Source organism: Exophiala bonariae, assembly GCF_035927105.1.
Source record: "Exophiala bonariae strain CCFEE 5792 chromosome Unknown scaffold_22, whole genome shotgun sequence".
NCBI lineage: Eukaryota > Fungi > Ascomycota > Eurotiomycetes > Chaetothyriales > Herpotrichiellaceae > Exophiala > Exophiala bonariae.
In genome coordinates this window covers 184,433-205,414 of record NW_027042497.1, presented here as the reverse complement: position 1 = coordinate 205,414, position 20,982 = coordinate 184,433, and the positions used below count along the sequence as shown (strand labels likewise).

At 49.1% G+C, this 20,982-nt stretch overlaps 7 protein-coding genes across 7 annotated transcripts; 3 read left to right on the top strand and 4 right to left on the bottom strand.

Moving 5' to 3' along the window:
- Positions 1-10: 10 nt before the first annotated feature.
- On the top strand, positions 11-1,717 carry LTR84_005886 (uncharacterized protein; the record flags this gene model as incomplete). Its single annotated transcript, XM_064849450.1, has 1 exon — positions 11-1,717. One exon carries the CDS (start codon positions 11-13, stop codon positions 1,715-1,717), a length of 1,707 nt encoding a protein of 568 aa, XP_064703674.1.
- Positions 1,718-4,762: 3,045 nt separating this feature from the next.
- Positions 4,763-7,163, bottom strand: LTR84_005885 (uncharacterized protein; the record flags this gene model as incomplete). Its single annotated transcript, XM_064849449.1, has 6 exons — positions 4,763-4,936; positions 4,993-5,329; positions 5,382-5,936; positions 5,986-6,395; positions 6,448-6,914; positions 6,965-7,163. The coding sequence occupies 6 exons, from the start codon at positions 7,161-7,163 to the stop codon at positions 4,763-4,765; spliced, it is 2,142 nt and encodes a 713-aa protein (XP_064703673.1).
- Positions 7,164-9,332: 2,169 nt separating this feature from the next.
- On the bottom strand, positions 9,333-10,425 carry LTR84_005884 (uncharacterized protein; the record flags this gene model as incomplete). Its single annotated transcript, XM_064849448.1, has 3 exons — positions 9,333-9,502; positions 9,594-9,816; positions 9,904-10,425. The coding sequence occupies 3 exons, from the start codon at positions 10,423-10,425 to the stop codon at positions 9,333-9,335; spliced, it is 915 nt and encodes a 304-aa protein (XP_064703672.1).
- A 3,197-nt stretch (positions 10,426-13,622) lies between these two features.
- LTR84_005883 (uncharacterized protein) lies at positions 13,623-16,634 on the bottom strand (the record flags this gene model as incomplete). The annotated part of the gene is made up of 1 exon (XM_064849447.1): positions 13,623-16,634. The coding sequence occupies one exon, from the start codon at positions 16,632-16,634 to the stop codon at positions 13,623-13,625; it is 3,012 nt and encodes a 1,003-aa protein (XP_064703671.1).
- A 439-nt stretch (positions 16,635-17,073) lies between these two features.
- On the top strand, positions 17,074-17,880 carry LTR84_005882 (uncharacterized protein; the record flags this gene model as incomplete). The annotated part of the gene is made up of 2 exons (XM_064849446.1): positions 17,074-17,219; positions 17,271-17,880. 2 exons carry the CDS (start codon positions 17,074-17,076, stop codon positions 17,878-17,880), a joined length of 756 nt encoding a protein of 251 aa, XP_064703670.1.
- Positions 17,881-18,061: 181 nt separating this feature from the next.
- On the bottom strand, positions 18,062-18,511 carry LTR84_005881 (uncharacterized protein; the record flags this gene model as incomplete). The annotated part of the gene is made up of 1 exon (XM_064849445.1): positions 18,062-18,511. The coding sequence occupies one exon, from the start codon at positions 18,509-18,511 to the stop codon at positions 18,062-18,064; it is 450 nt and encodes a 149-aa protein (XP_064703669.1).
- Positions 18,512-19,248: 737 nt separating this feature from the next.
- LTR84_005880 (uncharacterized protein) lies at positions 19,249-20,925 on the top strand (the record flags this gene model as incomplete). The annotated part of the gene is made up of 1 exon (XM_064849444.1): positions 19,249-20,925. One exon carries the CDS (start codon positions 19,249-19,251, stop codon positions 20,923-20,925), a length of 1,677 nt encoding a protein of 558 aa, XP_064703668.1.
- Positions 20,926-20,982: the final 57 nt, after the last annotated feature.

The window sequence follows — 20,982 nt, the reverse complement described above, 5'->3', positions numbered from 1 at the left end:
ACCTCGCTCGATGCCTCGACGTCGTCCATCTAGCAGCGCTCCCGTCCGACGCCGCACGAGAACTGGTTGCCTCACGTGCCGTGGTCGGAAGATCAAATGTGATGAAGGAAAGCCAGTTTGCGGACAATGCATGCTCAAAGGGTTCGAGTGTGACACTACCTCCACATTGAAATGGGAGACTGAGTATCTTTCGAAAGGTCTAGCTTTCGGGCGATCTGGTGTATGGTCGAAACACCCAAAGGAAGGGGTGTCGCCCCCAGCTTTCTTTCCAACAGATGATATCTCCTATTGGTGTTCTTTCCCACGAATTCACACATACAGCTTCATTAATACCACAATTGGTGTTGACGAAGAGTTTACAACAGTCGAGCAGCCCACTAGCAACGGTGAGCTGGCACTGGTTTCACCCACAAATTCACCTGCAACACTTGCTCTTGCTCAGCGTCGATCATCAACCCCGCCAATGCCATATAGCCCGGATTCTTACGCACGTGTCCTGCAGCTTCCAGTTTTACCATTGTCTGGAGTATTCGGGATACTTCCTTCGGCCAGAGATTCAGATGCGTCACTCTTGCTCTCTTACTACATAGAGAAGATCTGCCCATTAACCAGTGCGAGCAAACATGCCGCAACCCCCTTTGCTTCACTCATCGTCCCATTTTCAGTCTCGTCTTCTCCGCTTGCAATGAGCTCAATCACAGCCCTAGCAGCTTGTCATCTTTCCCGGAGTCAGACGATTTTCAAGGCAAAGGCTCTACGACTCGGCCAACAAGTAATTCAAAGTCTGCGGGCTAAGCTGAGCATGAGCGACGCGTCCATGGTGGCCATGGACCCTGAAATAGTTGTCGTGATGCTTCTCCTCTGCCTGTTCGAGATCATCAACGAATGTGACAAGCGCTGGGTTGTGCACTTGAAGGGGGCACGGGACTTACTTCGCCTTCGCCGAGAAGTATCGACAGGAACTTTACATGATTCGGATTTAATTGAACTATTCCGGTTTTGCGAGCACTACTTTGCATTCCAAGATGTCATGGGCCGTACGGCCTGTGGTGAGAATCCAGTCTTTGGCAGCGAGTTCTGGAGTGCTGAACCGGCTGATTGCAACCCTTGGCTGGGGTGCTCTCCCGAACTTGTCTATGTGTTGAGCAAGATCACTGAGATGGGACGTGAAGGCCCTCAACATCGGCACACTTTGCAATTTCGAATTGCAGTGGCATCTTTGGAACAGCAGTTGACAACATTAACGCAACGTGTCAGCGAGGTGAGTGATGATGCGCTAAGAGAGGCCGCCGAGGTGAAAAAACTTGCCGCAGAGTTATATCTCCAATGTGTCTTGAACGACGCTGATCCGTCAGTCACCTGGGTGGCTGATCGAGTCTCAAACCTTTTGAACATGATTGCGACCTTGGTAGAGAAAAATGTCCTTTCGGGTATTGGCTGGCCTCTGTTCGTTGCAGCGGTCGAATTGGATCCAGCTCATGATTATCAAATCCCACAGAGCAACCTGCATGCTCCTCGGTATGCAAGAGCATTTGTTCTCTACACCTTAGACAAGTTATCAGGCTCTCTTGTCAACGTTGCCAGGACAAGATCTGTCATCGAAAAAGTATGGCAAGCAAGAGATCTGCAACAATTCTTGGAAAATAACAACAATGGCCCCGGAAATGACTGGGAGCAGCTGGTTGCACCACTCTGCAGCAACATGTCACTAGTTTAGGCCACAACACAGATACGACGGCTTTACCTTCCTTTCGATTGTATCTAGTGCTAAGAACAAAGCACCGGTAGCGAGTTCAAGGTACCCAGTGTCGAAATCGACTAGCAAATTTGAGCACGATCTCAACTAGTCACGTTCGTAACGGTTCAATGGGAGGACTAGTAGGTGAAAGCCCTATGTTACGTGTGAGATATAGCTAGCGCGTCTGTGCGTCGAGCTGGGTTTGATCTATACCACTTTTCAAGAACAAGCTTGCCAATAATCGGATATGGGCGGCACCCAGGTGTGTCACACTTTTGTTGCTTATCATGGGCCAGACACCGGCCTTCCGCGCTTTTGGTCTGGGTTCCCCATGATGGAGACTCGCCTGAGATCCGGTGAGAACTTACCGAGTAGATACTCGCACTATCTAGCTTGAGGACCAAACATCCGATGCGGGGATGTGAAGACTACTACTTACCTGATTCTGGACTCCCAATGCCGATTCCGTTGTGGGGTTCTCAGATTGCACATCAGATCCACATTGCGTTTCTACTTCGTGCGATTGGTTACGCCTGGACCTTCTGTCAGCCTTCACCCTTGCTGGTCTAGTGATACGGCTATCAGGTAAAAGGCATGATATTAGATGAGCGCCATAGACGAGATACCGCCCTCGCAGCACCTTAATGGTTCACTACAAAAACCTCATCATCCCTCCCTCCTCCAGGTTGGGTTTTTGGATGTCCGTTGGTAAATTCATCCCGTGAGACCTCAAATCAGCGCAATGACGGAAGATATGTATGACCTAGACGTCCCTGGTACCGAACAACTGGTTGATGGTTAGTTCCTTCCTTAAGTCCCCAATCACTCGTGTCTAGGAAGCATATCTTGGGACAACCTCGATGGAGCTTGAAAGATGGCTGACACCCTAGCCAGTCAACCATGACCTAGATGCCGCTCACGCCAAAGGAAAATCTGACATTGTGCTCATTCCCCAGCCCACTACTGCGGGAGGCGATCCTCTCAAGTGGAATGAATACAAAAAGTACTACCAGCTCTTCTTGTTGGCACTCTATGCCTGTGCTTTCTCTTATGGAGAGAATACGCTTGGTGCAGCTTGGACCACCGTCTCGGAAGAGACGGGTGTGACCTTGACCAACATGAACGGAGGTAGTGCTCTTAACTACCTTCTCCTTGGATTTGTCAACATCTTCTGGATCCCTATAGCCTGTAAGCTTGGTCGTCGGCCGGTATTCTTGGCTTCTACAGTCATTTGTATGTGTGCTGGCATTTGGCTTGGCAAGTTCAATGGCACTGCTTCATGGATGTTAGCAATGACATTGAATGGATTTGGGACTGCAGCTTACCAAGCCGTTATCCAGCTGAGTGTGTTCGACATGTTCTTCACTCATCAACGTGGGCGAGCATTGTCGTTCTATCTATTCGGGCAGCAGCTGGGCAGCATTCTAGGACTCATTACCGGTGGCTCAATAGCAGACGGCCCTGGTTGGCGTTGGTCTCAGTACATTGTGGCAATCATCGACGGCGCCGTGCTTCTACTTCTGCTATTGACATTTGAGGAGACCTTGTTTCCTCGATTTCTCTTCAGCCGCATCACGGGCGTTCCAGCTGCAATCACCAAGGAAGCCATGGCCGAGGAATCTAAACAAACTACCACAAATACCTTGACCACGACTCCTAGTCCTAGCGAGATGACACAGGAAGTAGACTGGGCTTCCCGGTTTCCCAAACGGACATATGCCCAGAAGCTGAAGATCTGGGTCTACTATCCAGAGGATCGAACCACTTTCTGGCAATATTTCAAGCGTCCATTCTTCCTGTTTACGTTCCCCAACATCGTCATTTCTGGTGTGATCTTCGCTTTCGGGTGCACGGCCGGTATCGTCAGTTTCAACACCATATCCTCGATATTGACCGAACCTCCATACAACTGGTCGACCACGTCGACCGGCTTGGTCTTCCTCGCGGCGCTGGTCGGCAATTTTGTCGGCTGGGGAACCGGCATTCTCAGTGACTACATCGTCATCTTCTTAGCAAGGAGAAACAAGGGTATAAAGGAGCCAGAGATGAGGCTGTGGACACTATGTCTCTCGTTCGTCTACGCGGCCGTTGGATATCAACTTTACGGCTGGGGCGCCGAGTTTGGCATGCATTGGATGACCATCGCATTCGGCGTCGGATGCATGATTGCGCACCAGGTTTCTGCATGTTCGATCGCCACAGCATATGCCATGGAGTGTTTCCCTGGAATTGCCGGTGAATTGGTTGTCGTGCTGGCAATCTGCTCTTCGTGTATTAACTTTGCTATCTCCTACTCCGTGCAACCGTTTATTTTGGCGGCTGGCTTCGGATACACCTTTCTCTTCTTCGGCCTCTGTGTGCTTTGCTCGATGGCCGCTGCCGTTCCCATGTACCTATATGGAAAAGGCTGGCGGCGCAGAGCAGCACCCAAGTGGCGTGTATGGTTGAGTGAAAGGGAGATGTAGGCTGGAGGGAGCTCAAAGGGCTGTTGAGAGAGACACAGAGGGCTGTGTTTCATACTTGGGCTCTGAGCAACGACTTGGGTTCAGAGTTGCTGACATTTTTCAATGCTTGCATCCTGCTATTGTCAGGGTTGAAGCACAAACAACGCTTGATGAGAATGGCGGCCGTCCACTCACGAAACAGTTTGGGCAAAATGCGAAATCTGCAAGGTTTTGTAAAGATATGCTGGTTGTCGAGCCGTGGAAATTCTCACCTAACTGCAATTTAAAGCTCCTTTTTCTTCGAAAATGGTTCTTTATACCTTTGGTAGGTGATATTCTTGATTACATGATCTACGGTCTACTTGTAGTAGTAAAGTCAATTATCTCATAAGCAGCCAAAGAGGAGAACAAAACGAGTGACACACCGGGCATGAACAGTTCTGCGCCCTTTCAAAGAGCGAATTTGTTTTGAACTACTTGGATATTGAAATTCGTATGCTTGCAATAATAGCAATGAAATGGTCGTACGCTTGCATCAACGCATTACCTCGTCCATCACTTCCATCAGACCTGGTCTCAATCAAACATCTCCAGGTGCAGCACCTCCCAATCTTCCCTCTGTGACATTCCACAAGGTTGTGTATGCAGAGTACTGCGATGGTCTCGCGGCCTCGGAATAATGAGTACCTTGAGCGGTGGCGACTGAGATCTTCAGAGACGGCATGTTTTCCTTGGGGATCAGATGTTTCGCATCCTATTGCACCGTCAGTCAGTTATGTCCGTCCAAGGGTGCTCTCATGGCAAACCTACATCAGTAATGCGCCAGTGCAAGTTCGCTTTCAGATACGCGACAACCTCCTGCTCATCCAAGCTGGCCAAGGTAAGCCCTCTGTGGGGTTGTGCTTGCGTAATTCTCTCGATCAAGTAGTCGGTGAGAATGACTTGACCAGTGAATAGAGCACCTTCGACCTGTTGCTTTTTACAGTTCTCGCAGCCAGTCTCATCGACGCCTCGGCCTTCCACATCAGCACTGAAGTTGTAGACACAGCTGATGGCGGTGTGGTTATCTGCAAAGTCATATTCGTTGCCCTCTGGCACATCACCTAGGAAAAAGGTGATTGTGTAGGGTTTTCCACCAAGGGCAAATCTATCACAAGTCAGTGGACGACTAAAACGAGGAGTTTCCCACTAGTATATACCTCTCGTAAACTACGTTCACGACGTAATCCTTGCTTTGCCATGTGGTGTGTTGTGGGTTTCCGAACTTATCATTGGTAACATCGTCGGGTGGAGCTTGGATCGGAGCCTGTGCACCATCCAACACCGGCTTCGGCACCATCTCAAGTAGGGCTGGTGGAAAGTTCTCCACTTGAAGGTTTGCTGGGGTCATTGCCGACATTTGTGTCTTGGCGACACTCTTGTTTGCCTTGAGAAGCAAGGCTGACTTAGGCGTAGTCGAGTATAAACGTTCGATTTGCGCGTGGATGGAGTCGACATAAGCTTGGTGGTTGAACTGTCCACCCCTGGTAAAGAGCCACTTCTGGAGCTCTGGATATGTGTATCCGAACTCTTGGTGTTTGAAACTGCAGGTCACTGATGTGAAGATGGTTCCTGCGGTATCATTTGAGAAAGGGAAAAGATGTGTTTCCGGGCCATCGACTTTCCCATCATCAGTCCCTGCACCAGTGCCCAGCCATTTTTGGGTCTGTGTAGGGAAAAGATCCTGCCAAATGGCTAAGAGGCGATCGACATTGCTACATTAGTTAGTTTGCATTGGTTAACCATAACTTGAGGATGATTTACCAATGATGGACCCAAAACAAGGGATCAAACGCTGCTGTGGAAGGGTTTCCTAGATACCCATTTCCACCAGCAAAGCCATGAAGATTGTTGTGGATGCCTTCCAGAGAGGGATAGTCTTGGGTTTGCTGCCCGAAATGAAAATGGCCCGTGGAAAAGTTGTCGTAAGTCATGACTGGATTTCCCTTAGTATCGACAGATCTGAAGAGTCTGTAAACCGCCTCAGGAAGAGTGTTGGCAAAATATCCATCGTCTTCTACCGATCCCTGAAGTTGCTTGGTGATTTTTCGGTAATCTTGGTTCTCACCCTCAGCGTATGCTACTTTCTCAGCCGCAGAAACTTGGTCTTTCCACACTGCTGCATCGAGTTCAGGGAGATTAGGCCACCGCGATGTGACCCTGCATGTTCCCCACTGAATATATTTGTTAACATGGTAGCTATCTCCAAGTTCTGTGCGTACTTACCCATGGCGCGCGTGCCTCGTTTTTAACTCCATAGTCGCCAAACTTTTTATTGGGTGGGAGAGAAAAATGGAACATTGGGTTTTTGACGGGAGCGGCGGTTCCGGTCTTGGTCTGTACAAAAACATTCTCTTGTGTGATGAGGAAAGGGACATTGGGACCATTTCCCGGAATCTTGTTGACTGGATCATCGGGGTTCTCAGGATTCCATTTTGGTTTCTTCATGGCCCAATCCCAGAATGGCAAACGCCAGCTATCTGCTGCTTTTTTCATCGCCGCCTGGTCTTGTGCCGCAAATGTTGTGGGAATCAATGCATGCATCTCTTCCCAGAGTCTTTGCTCATAGAGCAGCATATATGGCGTGTGCCAAGTAGCAAATGTGGGTTTACCATGAGAACAATAGTACCCTTTGCGTCCTCTCAGATCCTTTGTTTCCCTCGGCCAACGTTGTAAAGGGTATCCATGAATACCTGTTTGTACAGTCAGTTGACGCAAGGAAAGTAGCCATCCTAGTGAGTACCTGCTACATCGAAGTAGGAAAGGTCGTCGTTTTTGTCCAAACCCCTTTTCTGAAAATTGATGAGAGCATAGATGAATAACGATCTCTGATTGAGGTCATTCGCATTAGGGGAAAACCACCACTCGTCGATCTCTCGCCGGATTGGCAGTTCACCATTTGCTCCACGACCGGTTTGAATGCCTTTGATGGCGTAAGCCATGGTCAGTATGACACAACGTAATTTGATACAGTAAATAATACCTTTGGCGCGGCTGGTATAAGGAAAGAGAGAGTGAGAAATGCTCTCTGGTCTCAAACGCCTTTTGTACTTCTAGCCATTTCGGTCATGTCTGGAAGTAGGCGGTGAAATATGATCATGTGGCCGGTCATCGTCTAAGGGTCGAGTTCTCATGCTCAAAGCATATTGGGACAATTCACCGGTACACAGATATGCTGCACACATCGCGATCTCAGCCCCCGTGTTGGGTTGCAGGTACCAGTCCTCTGCATCAAAACTTCTGAAGTGAACGTAAATGATCTGCTTGCGTAAAGGACCAATCTGATCGATCCCTCGAGCAAAGTTGGTGGATGACACGCAAGCCTTGGATTGCTGCAGAAGTCTCGAAGCAATCCTGCAGCTCTCACCGCCCAGAAATAATGATCTAGATCCGACGAACACAAGGGGCCCTGAGCCAGGATCTTAAGTCAGATCTGCATACTTGTTAGCCGAATCTTGCTGAACACGAGTTCAATCAAGTCCAGACTAGCCAACCACACTGAGTAATCGCACGCATGGCAGCGACTTTCAATGGTAGATCTCCAGCGTAACAAAAACTGCCGAGGGTCTCAGATGGGAGGCTGCCTGAACGCTGCATGAAGTGAACTTTCTCAGCACAGCTGAAACAATAAAAGCAGTTCTGGTTGAATGCCAACAATTGCTATTACATGGACCAATTAATGACAAACTAATGGTACAGGGTATCAAGGTGCCCACGGGAGTCTTGGACATCGAGAACACATTCCAAAATGTCTAGCTCTCAGCTCACTGGCTCTGAGAACGAGTTTGCATCCAAAGATTACGTTTGGGGGACATCCCTACCTCGTATTGATGTGCTTATGTCAAAAGAAGCCTTCGCGTAACATCAGCAGCTTGAAACTACTTAGACGGAAAAGTCTTGTCCGTCGGATGTGGCTGGCGGACCGACAATTGCCTGGTTGCCATGTTTCCATCTTCGAGCATTCTGGACAGGGTGTGAGAGGGGTACTTCCTGAGTGCTCCTGTCAGCTAGCCAGCGAAGGATACTCCGCACTCAAGCGCTAACCATAGTCACTTCGGAACCTGAGAGTTGGACTCAATAGTTTGTATGTCAGGGTTTGCTTGCATGATGCTCAGATTCCCCATTCCGAGCTAATCTTTCAGCCAGCCTCGCGGTGATTGGATTGCAGAAGCGGGGTCGATTGACATCCCATGGCGTGCGGTTAAGACCTCAGCTCTATGCGTAACCAGATGGCGCACCGCTGTCGACTTGCAGTTTCAAATGCTTTGTTTCTTCGCCGGAAGTAAGATAATTCCAATGAGTCGAGTCCGTCGCGAAGCAGTCAACCAGATTAGATGCCAGCAAATGCGTGAGGGTAATCCAGTAAAATACTCCTATCATGCGAAACGGCCTTTACTACATTCGAGTCGTTTTCAGAGCCCAGGGGTTCTCTCTGCGTCGAAGAATTGCTCGAAAGACTCCCCTCAGCTTCCGTCAGAATCAAAATCAGATCGGCCGTTGAATTGAACAGTTACTTCGTGAAATATCATCATTTGCATCATTTGATGGTGTGCATTGGGATGTTGTGCTCGACTCAGCTGAATACGGGAAGGACTTTGACTTGCACTACTCTGAACTCGTGTCAATCAATGTAAGTCCTTCACTTACGAGTCAGCCGTGTAGACGGTTTGTTCAGCGTTCCTGATTTCCAAAAAAAAAAAGAATTGAGAGGACAGCGGAGTTATAGGGAAATACCCTAAATGTCTATCTCTCAGCACGATGGTTGTCAAGGAGCTGCTCTATTTAGTAGGTTTAGTGCAATCTCATTAAGGAGACCAACCATGGGCTTGTCTAGATCCCTGAACATTGAGTAGTGCACAATTTAGCCTTCCTTGCTACCTCGTACTATATGATAGAGACCCTCAACCGCACCATTGCGATATCTGTGGCCGTATTCTATCTTCTGGCGGCCATGGACAAATTGAACGCACGGCTTTCCCGATTTTAGAACACGCTGTGGTTGGCAACGATATGGCTACTCCGGTGGTTCTGATTTACTCCGCCTTGATGGAGCGAGCAATAATTTGAGCATGTGGAAATTTGCCTCCGTCTCGCACTCTTAAATTCAGATCTTAGACCCCCGTAAAACCGATGGTGAGGAAATCGGGATCCTTCTCCACACGCTTCTTGACTTCCCCAGACCTCAGTTCGTCCACATCCCAAGCTGCCCAAACGAATCGACCATGTAAGAAGGCGGCCTCGGAAGTCGCTGCCCAAACAGCGAAGTGCGCAGGTAGGTCGTCTACACCAATTTGTCAGTACGCTAAGCTGCTATCAATGCTAGATTTTGAAAGTTGCTAGGCACCAACTCAAGTCCGGGACTGGGTTCTTACCGTGGTCCCAGGGAAGACTATTTTCATCAAGTCCGGCATTCCTGCTCGTCTCGGAGAGTATCATTCCAGGATGGAAGCTGACGACCTGCAATTTGTTCTGATCGACCTCCTCTGCTATTTTCTGTAACATGAGATGGCCAGACATCTTGGTGAGAGTATACGTTGGCAGAGAGGCTGCAATAGACCGGCTGTGGATCGCGGCCGTAGAAACATAGACGAGATACTTGATGCACTGTTAGAAGCCATGTTGTCCACTGCCAATGAAAATGATGCATATGGAAACATAAGCGATTGGAGCGAGGTGTCATACCTTCTGCCTGCCCTCCTGATCCTCTTGCTTGTACAGTTGGTCGGTGAACTGCAGGAGTGACCTGACATTGCTCTCATACTGTGGCCAGATGTTCTCGAATCCCGTCTCTAATATCGGCTCTTGACCCCCGAAACTCGCTGCATTCAGCACAAGAATATCGACAGAAACACCTTCAACTCGGAGTACGGACCAGAGTGCTGCGGATTCGGTCACATTCACAATATCACAGACTCGTGCGTCAAACAATGTGTTCTTGAACTCCTTTGAGAGTTTGGAAGTCGAGTTCTCGAGCACATCCTTACGGCGACCCGTGAGGATCACTTTGAAAGCCGAGGCTTCGGCATACGCCCTGGCGATTGCAAATCCTATGCCAGCGGACGCTCCAGTAATGAGGACTGTTTTCCCTGCTTGAGACTGTTCGGGGCGAAGAGTAGATATGGCTGCGTAAGAAGTCTTGTGATAAGTCTTTACTGTATCTGGAACACCAGGGTCAAGTTTTTTCAGTTCTTCGATGTCGTTCATGGCGGATGCTTCTTGTCTTGGTTACTGGGAGTCAAGGACACACGGATGAACGATCTGGACAAGCACAACCGGTGGTAAAAGGTCTATCACGAAGTTTGCTGGCTTCTTTCAAGTCCACGGGGTTTTATACCTTCATTTCTGTCATTTGAAAAGTTGGACAGTAGTTTCAGTGCTTTCCTATAGCAGAATGGTAAATTTTCGACGATATGAATACGTGTTCAGCGGAGAACTTTCAATGAGCGAGATGCGGGAGTGGTGCGGGAGTGGTGCGGAATGACTCGGTAGTGATGCGGATGCCTAGGTTGGTTCAGATGCGAGAGTGAAGTATGCAGTTTTCTTGTGACAGCTTTGCCAAATCATGGACTTACCCAGCCATTCCACTTTTGTCTATTCTTCCAAAGTGGCGTCTGCCTGGAAATCTTAGGATGTGCGGATACTCTTCTGAAAATAAGGGAGAGATCGATCGAAACAACGATCGCTAGTGTTCTGTCGTATTTATCGGGAGATACTGAACTTTAGCTCTCGTCTTGTCAGTAGAAACTTCACCTAGCACAGATTTGGATATCCATATTATAGTTACGAAGTATATCAATGAAAGATGATTCCGTGAATTGTGCCGGGCCGAGATCTGCAAAACCTAATGGCCATTTGCCCCTGGCGGGCTATTTAATTATGCTGGTATCTGCCTCACATCCACACACATCGCACTTCCGCACCATATCCGCTCCCGGACCCCCCTCGTAAGTTTGTTCTTCATTTTCTCGAAGCGACGCAACAGTCAAGGCGAGGCTGGACGTCAATGACGTCCCTTGAGATGTCGCATCATTCTTCTTTTGGGCCCACTAGGAAAGCGTGCGCCCGTTGCAGGCAACACAAGCGCAAATGTGACCGAGTACATCCCTCATGTTCTCTTTGTAATCGGTACGTGGCATCACGCTCAGTCCTTTCATCACAGCCACGACACCCGTAGAACATCTTTCCATGCAAGGCTCTTACTTTCTCTAGTCTTGGCCAGGCCGAGCTTTGTACCTATGAGGAGCCTGAGGCGTGCGTCACTTCATCCTTACCAAAAGCGGGTGACGCATTGAGAGATCCTCCAATTCACGAAATACTTACACCTTCTGATATCAAGACAGAAATTATCCTAAGGCTCTCCAATTTAGATCCTCGGAAGATCATAATCATGTACTCTGGAACAATACATCCATTGTTTGGGATCTTCTCGCAATCTACTATTTGTGGTCAGCACCCAGCTACATGGGATGACGCACCAGTCGATTTTGCTCTCATTTGTTTTGCAATTCTTCTTCTGAACCGCGCTCCTGAGCAAGTGCAAGAAACTTGCACTCTTCATTCTGCGCACAGGTCTATGTACTTGACGAGCAAGATGTGGATCACGTTACTGGAAGGAGCTGGATGGAATTCAATCGACTTTGTGAAAGCAAGACTCCTCATAACGTTGTTTGAGGTCTCACATGGCTTTGCTGTTGCAGCTTATCTCTCCATTGCCAATGCCATCCGGGCTGCTGACGCGCTTGATATATTTGAACAACAAGGGGTATCTCGGCCATGGGCCGAGCAGGATATGGAGGAACAAAGAAGAACGTGGTGGGGTATTGCAATACTAGACAGGTCTGCATACGTGTACAAATTGCGCTGCTATACTTTCTTAACCAGCGACCGACCAATCGTTGACTTCTACGTCTTAGATATATTGCAGCGGAAAACGGTACATGGCCTTCAGCAACTAGAGGACGAGCGATTCCTCCCTACAGCCTGGTCGCACAATTCCAGGAAGCGCCTTCGACTGCCTTTTCTCGGCTATTCGAGGCATCGGCCCTTTTGGATAGAGTCCATACCGCCCTCCATCAACCGACATCTCAGGTGACTTTCAATGTAGAGGAGGTCACTACAATTGTCCAGACTCTAAAGTCGTTTGAAACCGTGGTTACACAGGCAAGCTGGGGAAAGTCAAAGGTTCTGTCCAGCTGCCTTACGTTTTCGGATATGTAAGGAAACCTCTTACCACTAACCGATCAAATCAATTTCTAACGATCCTAGAGCATTACTTCTGGCGTTCGACAATGGAAGCAAGTCGACGTGTTCAGGTACCAGTGATTATGCTATCTCTCAAGCAATCGTTGCGTTGGACACCCTGATCGATGATATTGTCAGGCGGGTGGAAGAAATATACCGGGTCAGCCTAGATTCTGAGAAATCATGCCTCCCGCCATTTGTCGCATTTCTCATCTACAAAGCTGCGGCTATAACAACGGGAAGACTACAGAATGACATTGAGCCAGAGCTGAACCTACCGAGATTGAGAGCTTTGAGAAATGGTTTGAAGGTAATAAGCCAAAGGTGGCTGGCTGGAGGTAGAGTCTTGTGATACTCAGGTGGTGTTGACGAATGCTTACAATCTTTTTTTAGAGCACTATCTAAACTTGCTGGACGAAGATACAACACCTCGTGTCTTGAGGGCAGTTAGAGGCTAGGCACGGAGCCTTGTGAATTAGCCTCTGGTTAGTCACCCTCTTGCAGAATTGTACCGGGTAGAGAGGTTCTTTGAGCGAATTTCCAGCCATGCGTTTCAGATCACAATGGCTAGCCGACATGCTCGAAGGGTCTGTTGGACGCGGCACCGAATTACATGTCTTGACCAACAAGCCATTGACGACAGGTCGACTTCGTCAAGAACCGGACCAAGTCGGACATTGATTGTCCGGCCACAGGTTCAAAATAGAAGTTTTCGATATCATCTGAGGCGCTTCGTAATGTCAAATCAACTTTATTATCGCTGGGAACACGAGAGCTCTGATTGAGAGGCGAAAGAATGAGAACAATAAGGGTGTGGACGAGTCATTGCTATCGGTGCAATTGATGGAATGTGGAAGTGTTGTATAATGGCTCGTTATCTAGCACTGGGCTATTTGGTGCTCGAGTCAGAGCCTTTGGGGCGCGCCGGAGGCTAACCCGCGGCTGGTGTGGCATCATACAAATGGTGAAGAAGTGCTGACGCCACCACTGGTTTGAACTCCCATGTCATCGTTTCTAAACACCCGCAAACACCAAGATAGCTCGTAATGCTCTAGGTCTCTTAATCACAAGTATTGTACACTGGCACCCTCGGCACGATCATCAACTCGTCCCAACATTAGATACCTCCCCAAGTCCGAAGTGCTACAGCTCGCCAAGAATCACTGCGTCGCTGCCCTGATCGCCTGCAACAACAGCGCAAAAATAAGGCCACGGGCAACATGCTCGACCTGCAGACAGTCGAAGACCCGTCCTAACGCCTCACCACTAGCCGCTGCGCCCATGACGCTCGTCAACGCCTGGGGCATACCACGCTCAACAAGCAATTTCCTTGCTCTAACGCGCAACTTCTCCTTCTCCTCGGCGCTCGGCTCCTTTGGCCACTTAGCTAGTTCTTCCTCTGTGGGCAGCGAGTTCTCGCGCAGCTTGGTCAAGTGTGCGGCGAGGCCTTTGTCGGAAAAATTGGCTTCGACGACGCTTTCTTGCAGGAGAATGCGGATCGACTCGAGTTGTGGGTTGTTCGGGCGCAGCAGGAATGTTTTTGCGGCGGTGAGCAGCGAGAGGCGGATCGTCCAGGCGCCGGCAAGGGAGTAGAGTTCGGTGAGTATTGCGAAGATTAGTTCGATGGAGGCGCGTGTTTCTTCTTCCGAGATTGGAACGTCCTTTCTGGGGTTTCTTTTGGTAGGGGATCTGTTGAGATTACTGGGAACAGGCGTGCTGGGTAGTTCTGGCTTCTTCGGTATGGCTGGAGTTGCAGGGGTGGCAGTGATGGTGGCCTGTCGTGGTCGTGGCGGTGTTTGAGGAGGAATTTCGGGAATCGCACGTGGCACGGGTTGGTAATCATCGGAGATTTCGCTCGGTGGCGGAGGGATAGATAGGATTTCTTGCGACTGCCGAGCAGAATCCAGCATGATGGAGGATGACCGTGAGCGGGCGCTCGGGGCTGATGTAATGGCGCCTGGCCGGCCAGGTAGTGGTGGTCTGGCATCAACACTATCTGTGCTTTGCCTTGCGACATCGGAACTATACCTGAAGTTCTGGCTATTGGAGGTGTCCGTTCTGGAAAGTTGCTGTGATGGTCTAGAGCTTTTCTTCTGATTGCCCTGGACTCCAGTTGCAACGGCACCAAAGACACCTTGGACGCCACCAAGAACAGCCTTACCACCACCCGCAATATTCTTTCCTCCTTGACCAAGAACATTGATGAAGTTCTTTCCCACATTTTCCAATGCGGCTCCACCCTGGACTAGTACGTTCTTACTCTGAGCAGGGGCCTTTTGCAGGCCAGTCTCCTTATCCAGGAATGTCTTCATGACACCCGTCTCTGCAAGTGGCTCGAACTTGAGAGCGAACCGAAGGAAAGCTTCCAAACTCTGAATGAGGCTCTCACTGGTCTGACCTCTCCAGGAAGGGAGGTTAGGGTACTGGTGAGAAAACTCGTGTTGTCCAGTGATTGGAGCGATTTTCCTGAGAGTCTCAAATAAAGGCTCGAAGTCAGAGTATTTGCGCGTTACCATCCATCCAGGGAATCGCTGGGAAGCAGGTTCGATTTGGAGGAGATACTCGCTGTTGGGTCGTTGCTTGAAGACAGTCTTGGGACTGAGATCAGATAAATCCATGATAGTAATGGAGGCATTGTGGAGGGTCAGCGGGATCGCCACCATGACTTCTGTTGGAGCCGGAGCATTTGAGATAGGCTGAGGTGGCGGTGGAAGCACGTCTGGCAATTGATCAAAGCTGGTAAATGGTGGATGTTCTGTACTTGGACTGGGATGCGGCGAAGATACGACATTTCCATCTATATCAAAGAGCATCGAAGAGTCCATCGGTTGATCTTCGCGTCGGTTTCGATCACTGTCCGAGGAGGTGGGTGTAGCCAAACCAACATCGGTTGTTGCGACCGAGCTTGTGTCCTCAGCTTCAATGGTTGGCAGCGGTTTCTTCCGTCTGGCTTCGTCCTCTGCAATCATTTCGTTCATCCTTTGAGCTTCTCTCATGGCTTCCTCCATAGCCTCCTCGGCTTTACTGACACGTCTGGTGTGGCTTTTAGCAGAGGAGGGATTTTGAAGGGTGGATGCGGCGTTGGTCATGTCTTCTACGCCAGCGTCGATCACATTCATGATCTCGGGTTCACCGTCTTCCAGAAGATAGACTATCCACCCATTAATCCATTCGGGTTTCGAACAAGCAACAACGGTAGACTCCAATATAAGACCAGCTAAAACCTCGCGACAGAAGGCCTTGACAGGAGGACAATTATAGGATTTCGAGTCCAGGAAGTTCTGTAATATATCGTCTGCAACCAGATTGAGTTTGCGATCCTGCTGCTCGCGACTTAGAACATTTGCTAGATTACTGTCGGGTTGAAAATGGAGATATGTCTCAATGGCACGTTGAGCATCATGGTTGGAAGAGGCCTTGAGAGCGGTAGAGAGTTCACTCAAGAAGACAATGATGATTGACGTCGAATTTGCCAGGAAATCCAGAAAAGGGTCGGCCGGTCGCTTCCGGGACAGATGGTTGGAGAAGGAGAGAATAAAGCTGGTCAGGGTTTGCCGACAAGCTGCTGGGAAGGACTGCTCTCTCGGAAGTAGTGGGCTGTACCACCACTTGACGTAGTCTCTGATGACCGCGTCGGTGAGATTGACGAGGGCGTCTCTGGTTTCGGGCTGGAAATCCGAATAATCCAGGAGCTGAAGCTCTGTAGCTGAATTGATTGCGTCGTCATGGTTGTCATCCTCTTTGTGACGCCTGTCTCTCCATTCCAACACGCGATGTGCGACTTCTATTCCCAGCTCTTTTCTCCGGCGGGCAGCATCACCGCCCGTCGTGTCCTGACCGCCTGATTGTTGAGCATCCCAGGTGGCATGGAGGACGACGCCGCCGACGGCGCCTATCAGCACCAGGCCAACACGGCCCAACACCAAGTATGTGGAGGCACAGAGCCCAACGACGCAGGCACCTAATGTTTCATTGCTGGCAGTGGCAAAGAAGCGCAGAGTCGCGTCGATGGCAGCGGAGGAATTGATTGTAGGCCTTGGGCTTGTACTTGTCGTAGTGGTGGGAGCGATGGCAGTGGTGGAGGTTTGGACAGGGGATGATGGCTGAGGTGCAAAAATCGTGGAGTCTGATTGAGTCTTGTCGGATGTGACAGGATCAGGGTGTTTGTCCATTTTGATCAATCTTCATGGTGGTCGTGCGCAGGCAAAATGGAGTCTTTGTGTTCTGTATCCGAGTCTGCCAGTGATGCTCAATGATCTGTACAGGTGGTCTATCCCACATCAGCCGCCGGTGGCCGCACTGCAGTCTTTTGACGCATTTGTTACTAAGTTTCGCGGCCCCCTGGAACTGTTTTGCCCGTGCGCCACAAACCAGGGATGAGCGTTTGGTGTGGATTTTGGAGAAGCTGAAGTGGCTCATCGCTGATCAGGGCGGATCCCTGCCAGTTTATTTTTTGAAAAAAAGGTGGGATGTTTGATGAATCGTTACTTTTGGAGTCTGCAGGTTTTTTGTAACGATTTCCATGTGAATTGATCTCATAGAATTTAGAACCTTACGACACTCTTCTTGCCTGTACGAGAAACACTTCTTGTCTCAGCCCTTATATTCAACATGGCAGACCAAGTGTGTTCAACCTGCGACGAGCCACTTCTGATTGAGATCGAACCTGACAGCGATTTCGAAGACTCCAAGGCGGCTGCAAATGTCCAAACAGTACCAGATGATCTAGAACTGAGCTGTGGATGTCATTATCATTGGTAGGTCTACACATATAAGATGCATTCATGTCTGTGTCTAACTCGGTCCAGGGAGTGCTTTCTAGACGCCTATAGCATCACCCAATGTCCCACTTGCGACAAGAATATTTCTTCTCTCTCATCCTCTGGCGATCAACAAGTCCTCGTCACTCTAAGGAATGAAGGCGGTCTTCAGACTGACTACGATATCCTTCCCACAGCGACCGAAGAAGCATATCTGCGGGCTTACCCCGAGGAGCGCAAAGGCCATGCTTACCTCCAATTTTGCAAAGAGGGAGACATCGATGCCATCATTCACATGATCAAGGATGTGGATGAGCTGGAGCAGGAAGATGATGACGAACAAGAGGACACAGATGTATTGGGTTACTCCGGGACATTTGAAGGTATCGAAGGATCAGGCCTCCATGTCGCCATCAGATACCAACAACAAGAGGTCGCCTGGCTCCTCCTCGCACTCGGCTCACAATTGGATTGGTCCAGATTCCCCAATGTCGTCCTCCAAGCAATGCACGGGCTGGGACTGCAAAAGGAAGACAGAAAGGCTCAATCGGAAATTCGAAACATCAAAGACAGCTCGGGGAGAACACCTGTGGATCTGGCCAAAGAAGTCGGGGGCGTATGGGTGGACTGGTTGAACGAGGGCCGACTGAGTCCCTAGAAAGAAGATAGAGAGATTGTATCGCACCATAATTCTCTTTCCGACCAAGGAAGTATTAAGTCGATAGAGATCTAAAGCTTAGGAGCAAAGTTTTTCTCCGGTATCCGAGTGAATCAGTGGCACCATGGAGGAGTATTATGCCTGATGCAAAGAAGACGCCGGGTTCTTTCAATCTTTCAGATCATTCTCGATCACGAAGAATGTATTTTGTATGTGTACCATGGGCCACCACAGATCTGTTCTCTCCTTCTCCTTTGTAGACAGTGACGGTGGTGAAGCCCAAGTTGCGACCAACCTTGCTGACACTGCCCTCGATGGTCAGAATATCATCGAGCTTCGCAGTCGACACGTATGACACGTGGATGTCGGTGCTCAATCCAGTCTTCTCAAGGCCAGTACTGGCAATAGCCATACCACCTGCCCAATCTACGATCGTGGCTGACATGGATCCGTGGAGGGTGCCCTTGGAGTTCAAGTGGTTTGGTTTTACCTTCAAAGTAGCCACCATAGACCCGTGGGTCGCAGAGACCAAGACGATCTCTGAGAAGAAGAATTCATAGACTGGCGAGTTCTGCGAGACGCGATGCCAGCAAGCTTGAACACTTTCCAGAGGTGTCTTGGTGGTAGCCATGATGGGAGAGGAGAATGATCTCAATAGACATAAGCTGTGAAATGCAAGATTGTCGAAGAGTAGAAATGGGTGAAATTCAAAGTGCGTCAAGTCAAGTCTGTTGAGACGGAATTTCATTTCTCGAGAATCTCGGAACAATATCGGGGCGAGCTCCGGACACGTGATACAATACTGTGGAGTTCTGGCATAATTTCTACCACGGTTTTGCAACTTAATCCATCCCCTTTTCTCTAGCACTCCAGATGACGTTCCTTCCGGATCTCTTGACCGAGAAAAGCAGTCGCTTCACGCAATCTGCTCTGACTAGACTTGCCTCTAAGAGGGTCTACAAGGAAGAGTTTAAATCTTACTATAGTTAATGGCCGAGGACGGAGTTGGATGACTGCCAGCTTGGTAAGATATGTTGAACCGCATGTATCCCCTCATCATCTCCATCTTTGAGACCCTGGGTGGCTCATCTCCACAGCCGAGGTTTATCATGAAAGTCAATATGGCAAGTCTTCCCTGCGCATGATCGTGCTCACTTGCCAATGTTGACTCTTACTCCAAATGCTATCGAACCAATAGATAGATATGCCCCATGAATATTGACCTTACCCGTCTCGCAATAATTTACTGCTAAGTCATCCTAGTCGATCATGGCTCTTGTAACTAATATTTGAGAGAGAACTCTCGACTAGAACGCCCCAATATTCGCCACATCACTTTGGTCTCCCAGCGGGTACTACTATTCTAGTATGGGATCAATCGCAACGCCAAAGGCAGAGGCCTACGATGTTCTCATCATTGGTGCTGGTCTCTCTGGTATCGCTAGTCTTTATCATATTAGAGAACGCTTTCCATATTGGCGGGTTCGACTTTTGGAGGCTGCTACTGATGTAGGAGGGACATGGTTCTGGAATCGCTACCCTGGAGCCCGTTTCGATTCCGAGTCTATCTCATATGCTTATTCATGGGACAAAGATCTGCTACAAGAATGGCACTGGAAAGAAGCATTCTCTCCCCAACCTGAAACTCTCAAGTACATTCAACTGGTTACTGAGAAACACAACCTCCGCAAAGACATTCAGTTCAACACCCGTGTCAAGTCAGCCATCTGGAATGGATCTGAGAACACATGGAAATTCATAGATGAGGCAGAAAACTCATATACAACGAGATTCTTCATCAGTTGTTTGGGCTTTCTATCTGAACCTACACTACCGAACATTACTGGAATAGACGGTTTCCAGGGAGAGAAATTCCACACATCTCGATGGCCCCATGATTTTGTCATGAGTCGTGACTTTGGTGGCAAACGGATCGGTGTCATCGGTACTGGTGCAACTGGCATTCAAGCCATTACGGAGATCGCAAAAGAACCAAGCATCAAATCTCTTCATGCTTTCCAAAGGACAGCAAACTGGTCTGCTCCCCTGCGGAACACAGAGATTACCCCGGAGCAAATGGCAAAGTATAGGTCAGACTACGATGCTATATTTAAACGATGTGCTCAGACACCAATGTGTTTCCTCCATGAAGCCGACCCGAGAAAGTCCGCCGACGTGACAGATGAGGAGCGACTACAACTATGGGAAACGATCTACGCTCAACCAGGATTTGGAAAATGGCTCGGCGCATTTCGAGACACCTATATTGATCGCCAGGCAAACAAGCTTTATTCAGATTTTATGGAGAATAAGATCCGACAAAGGGTGAACGATCCTGTGGTAGCAGAGAGGTTGATCCCTAAGAATCATGGCTTTGGGACTCGAAGAGTACCGCTTGAGAGTGGTTATTTTGAGTCCTTCAACAGATCAAATGTCCACTTGGTGGATATAAAGGAGACGCCCATTGACAAAATCACTCCTTCAGGCATCTTGACCTCGGAAGGCACACAATATGATCTGGACGTCTTGATATTCGCCACTGGCTTCGATGCAATTACTGGCGCTTTTAGCGCAATCAACTGGCACGCCAAAGACGGCCGACCACTTGTGGGTAGCAGCGATGAAAAGAAAGGTCAAGAAGCAGTATGGATCGACCATAAGCCGAAAACCTTCCTCGGGATTACTGCTCCAGCAATGCCCAACATGTTCATGGTCTTGGGACCCCATCAACCATTTGGAAATGCCACGCGAAGCATCGAACATGCCGTACAGGTCATTTGTGAATTATTGCAGTACTGTGATGAGAATCACTATACATATGTTGAACCCACACAGGACGCAGTGGAAGATTGGACTGAGCATGTTCACAAATGTGCTGAGGGTGCACTGTCGAATGAGGTTGATAGCTGGATGACGGGCGTGAACAAGAATGTTGCAGGAAAGACTACGCGTAGTGTAGCTAGGTATGCCGGAAGTGCGATCGAGTTTCGTAAGCGATGCGAGGATTGTAGAGCTGCTGGGTGGAAGGGTCTGATGTTTTTGTAGGTGGGTACAAATGTAAATGTATGTTAATTGAAGGGCGTCCCCAAACGGATTCCAATC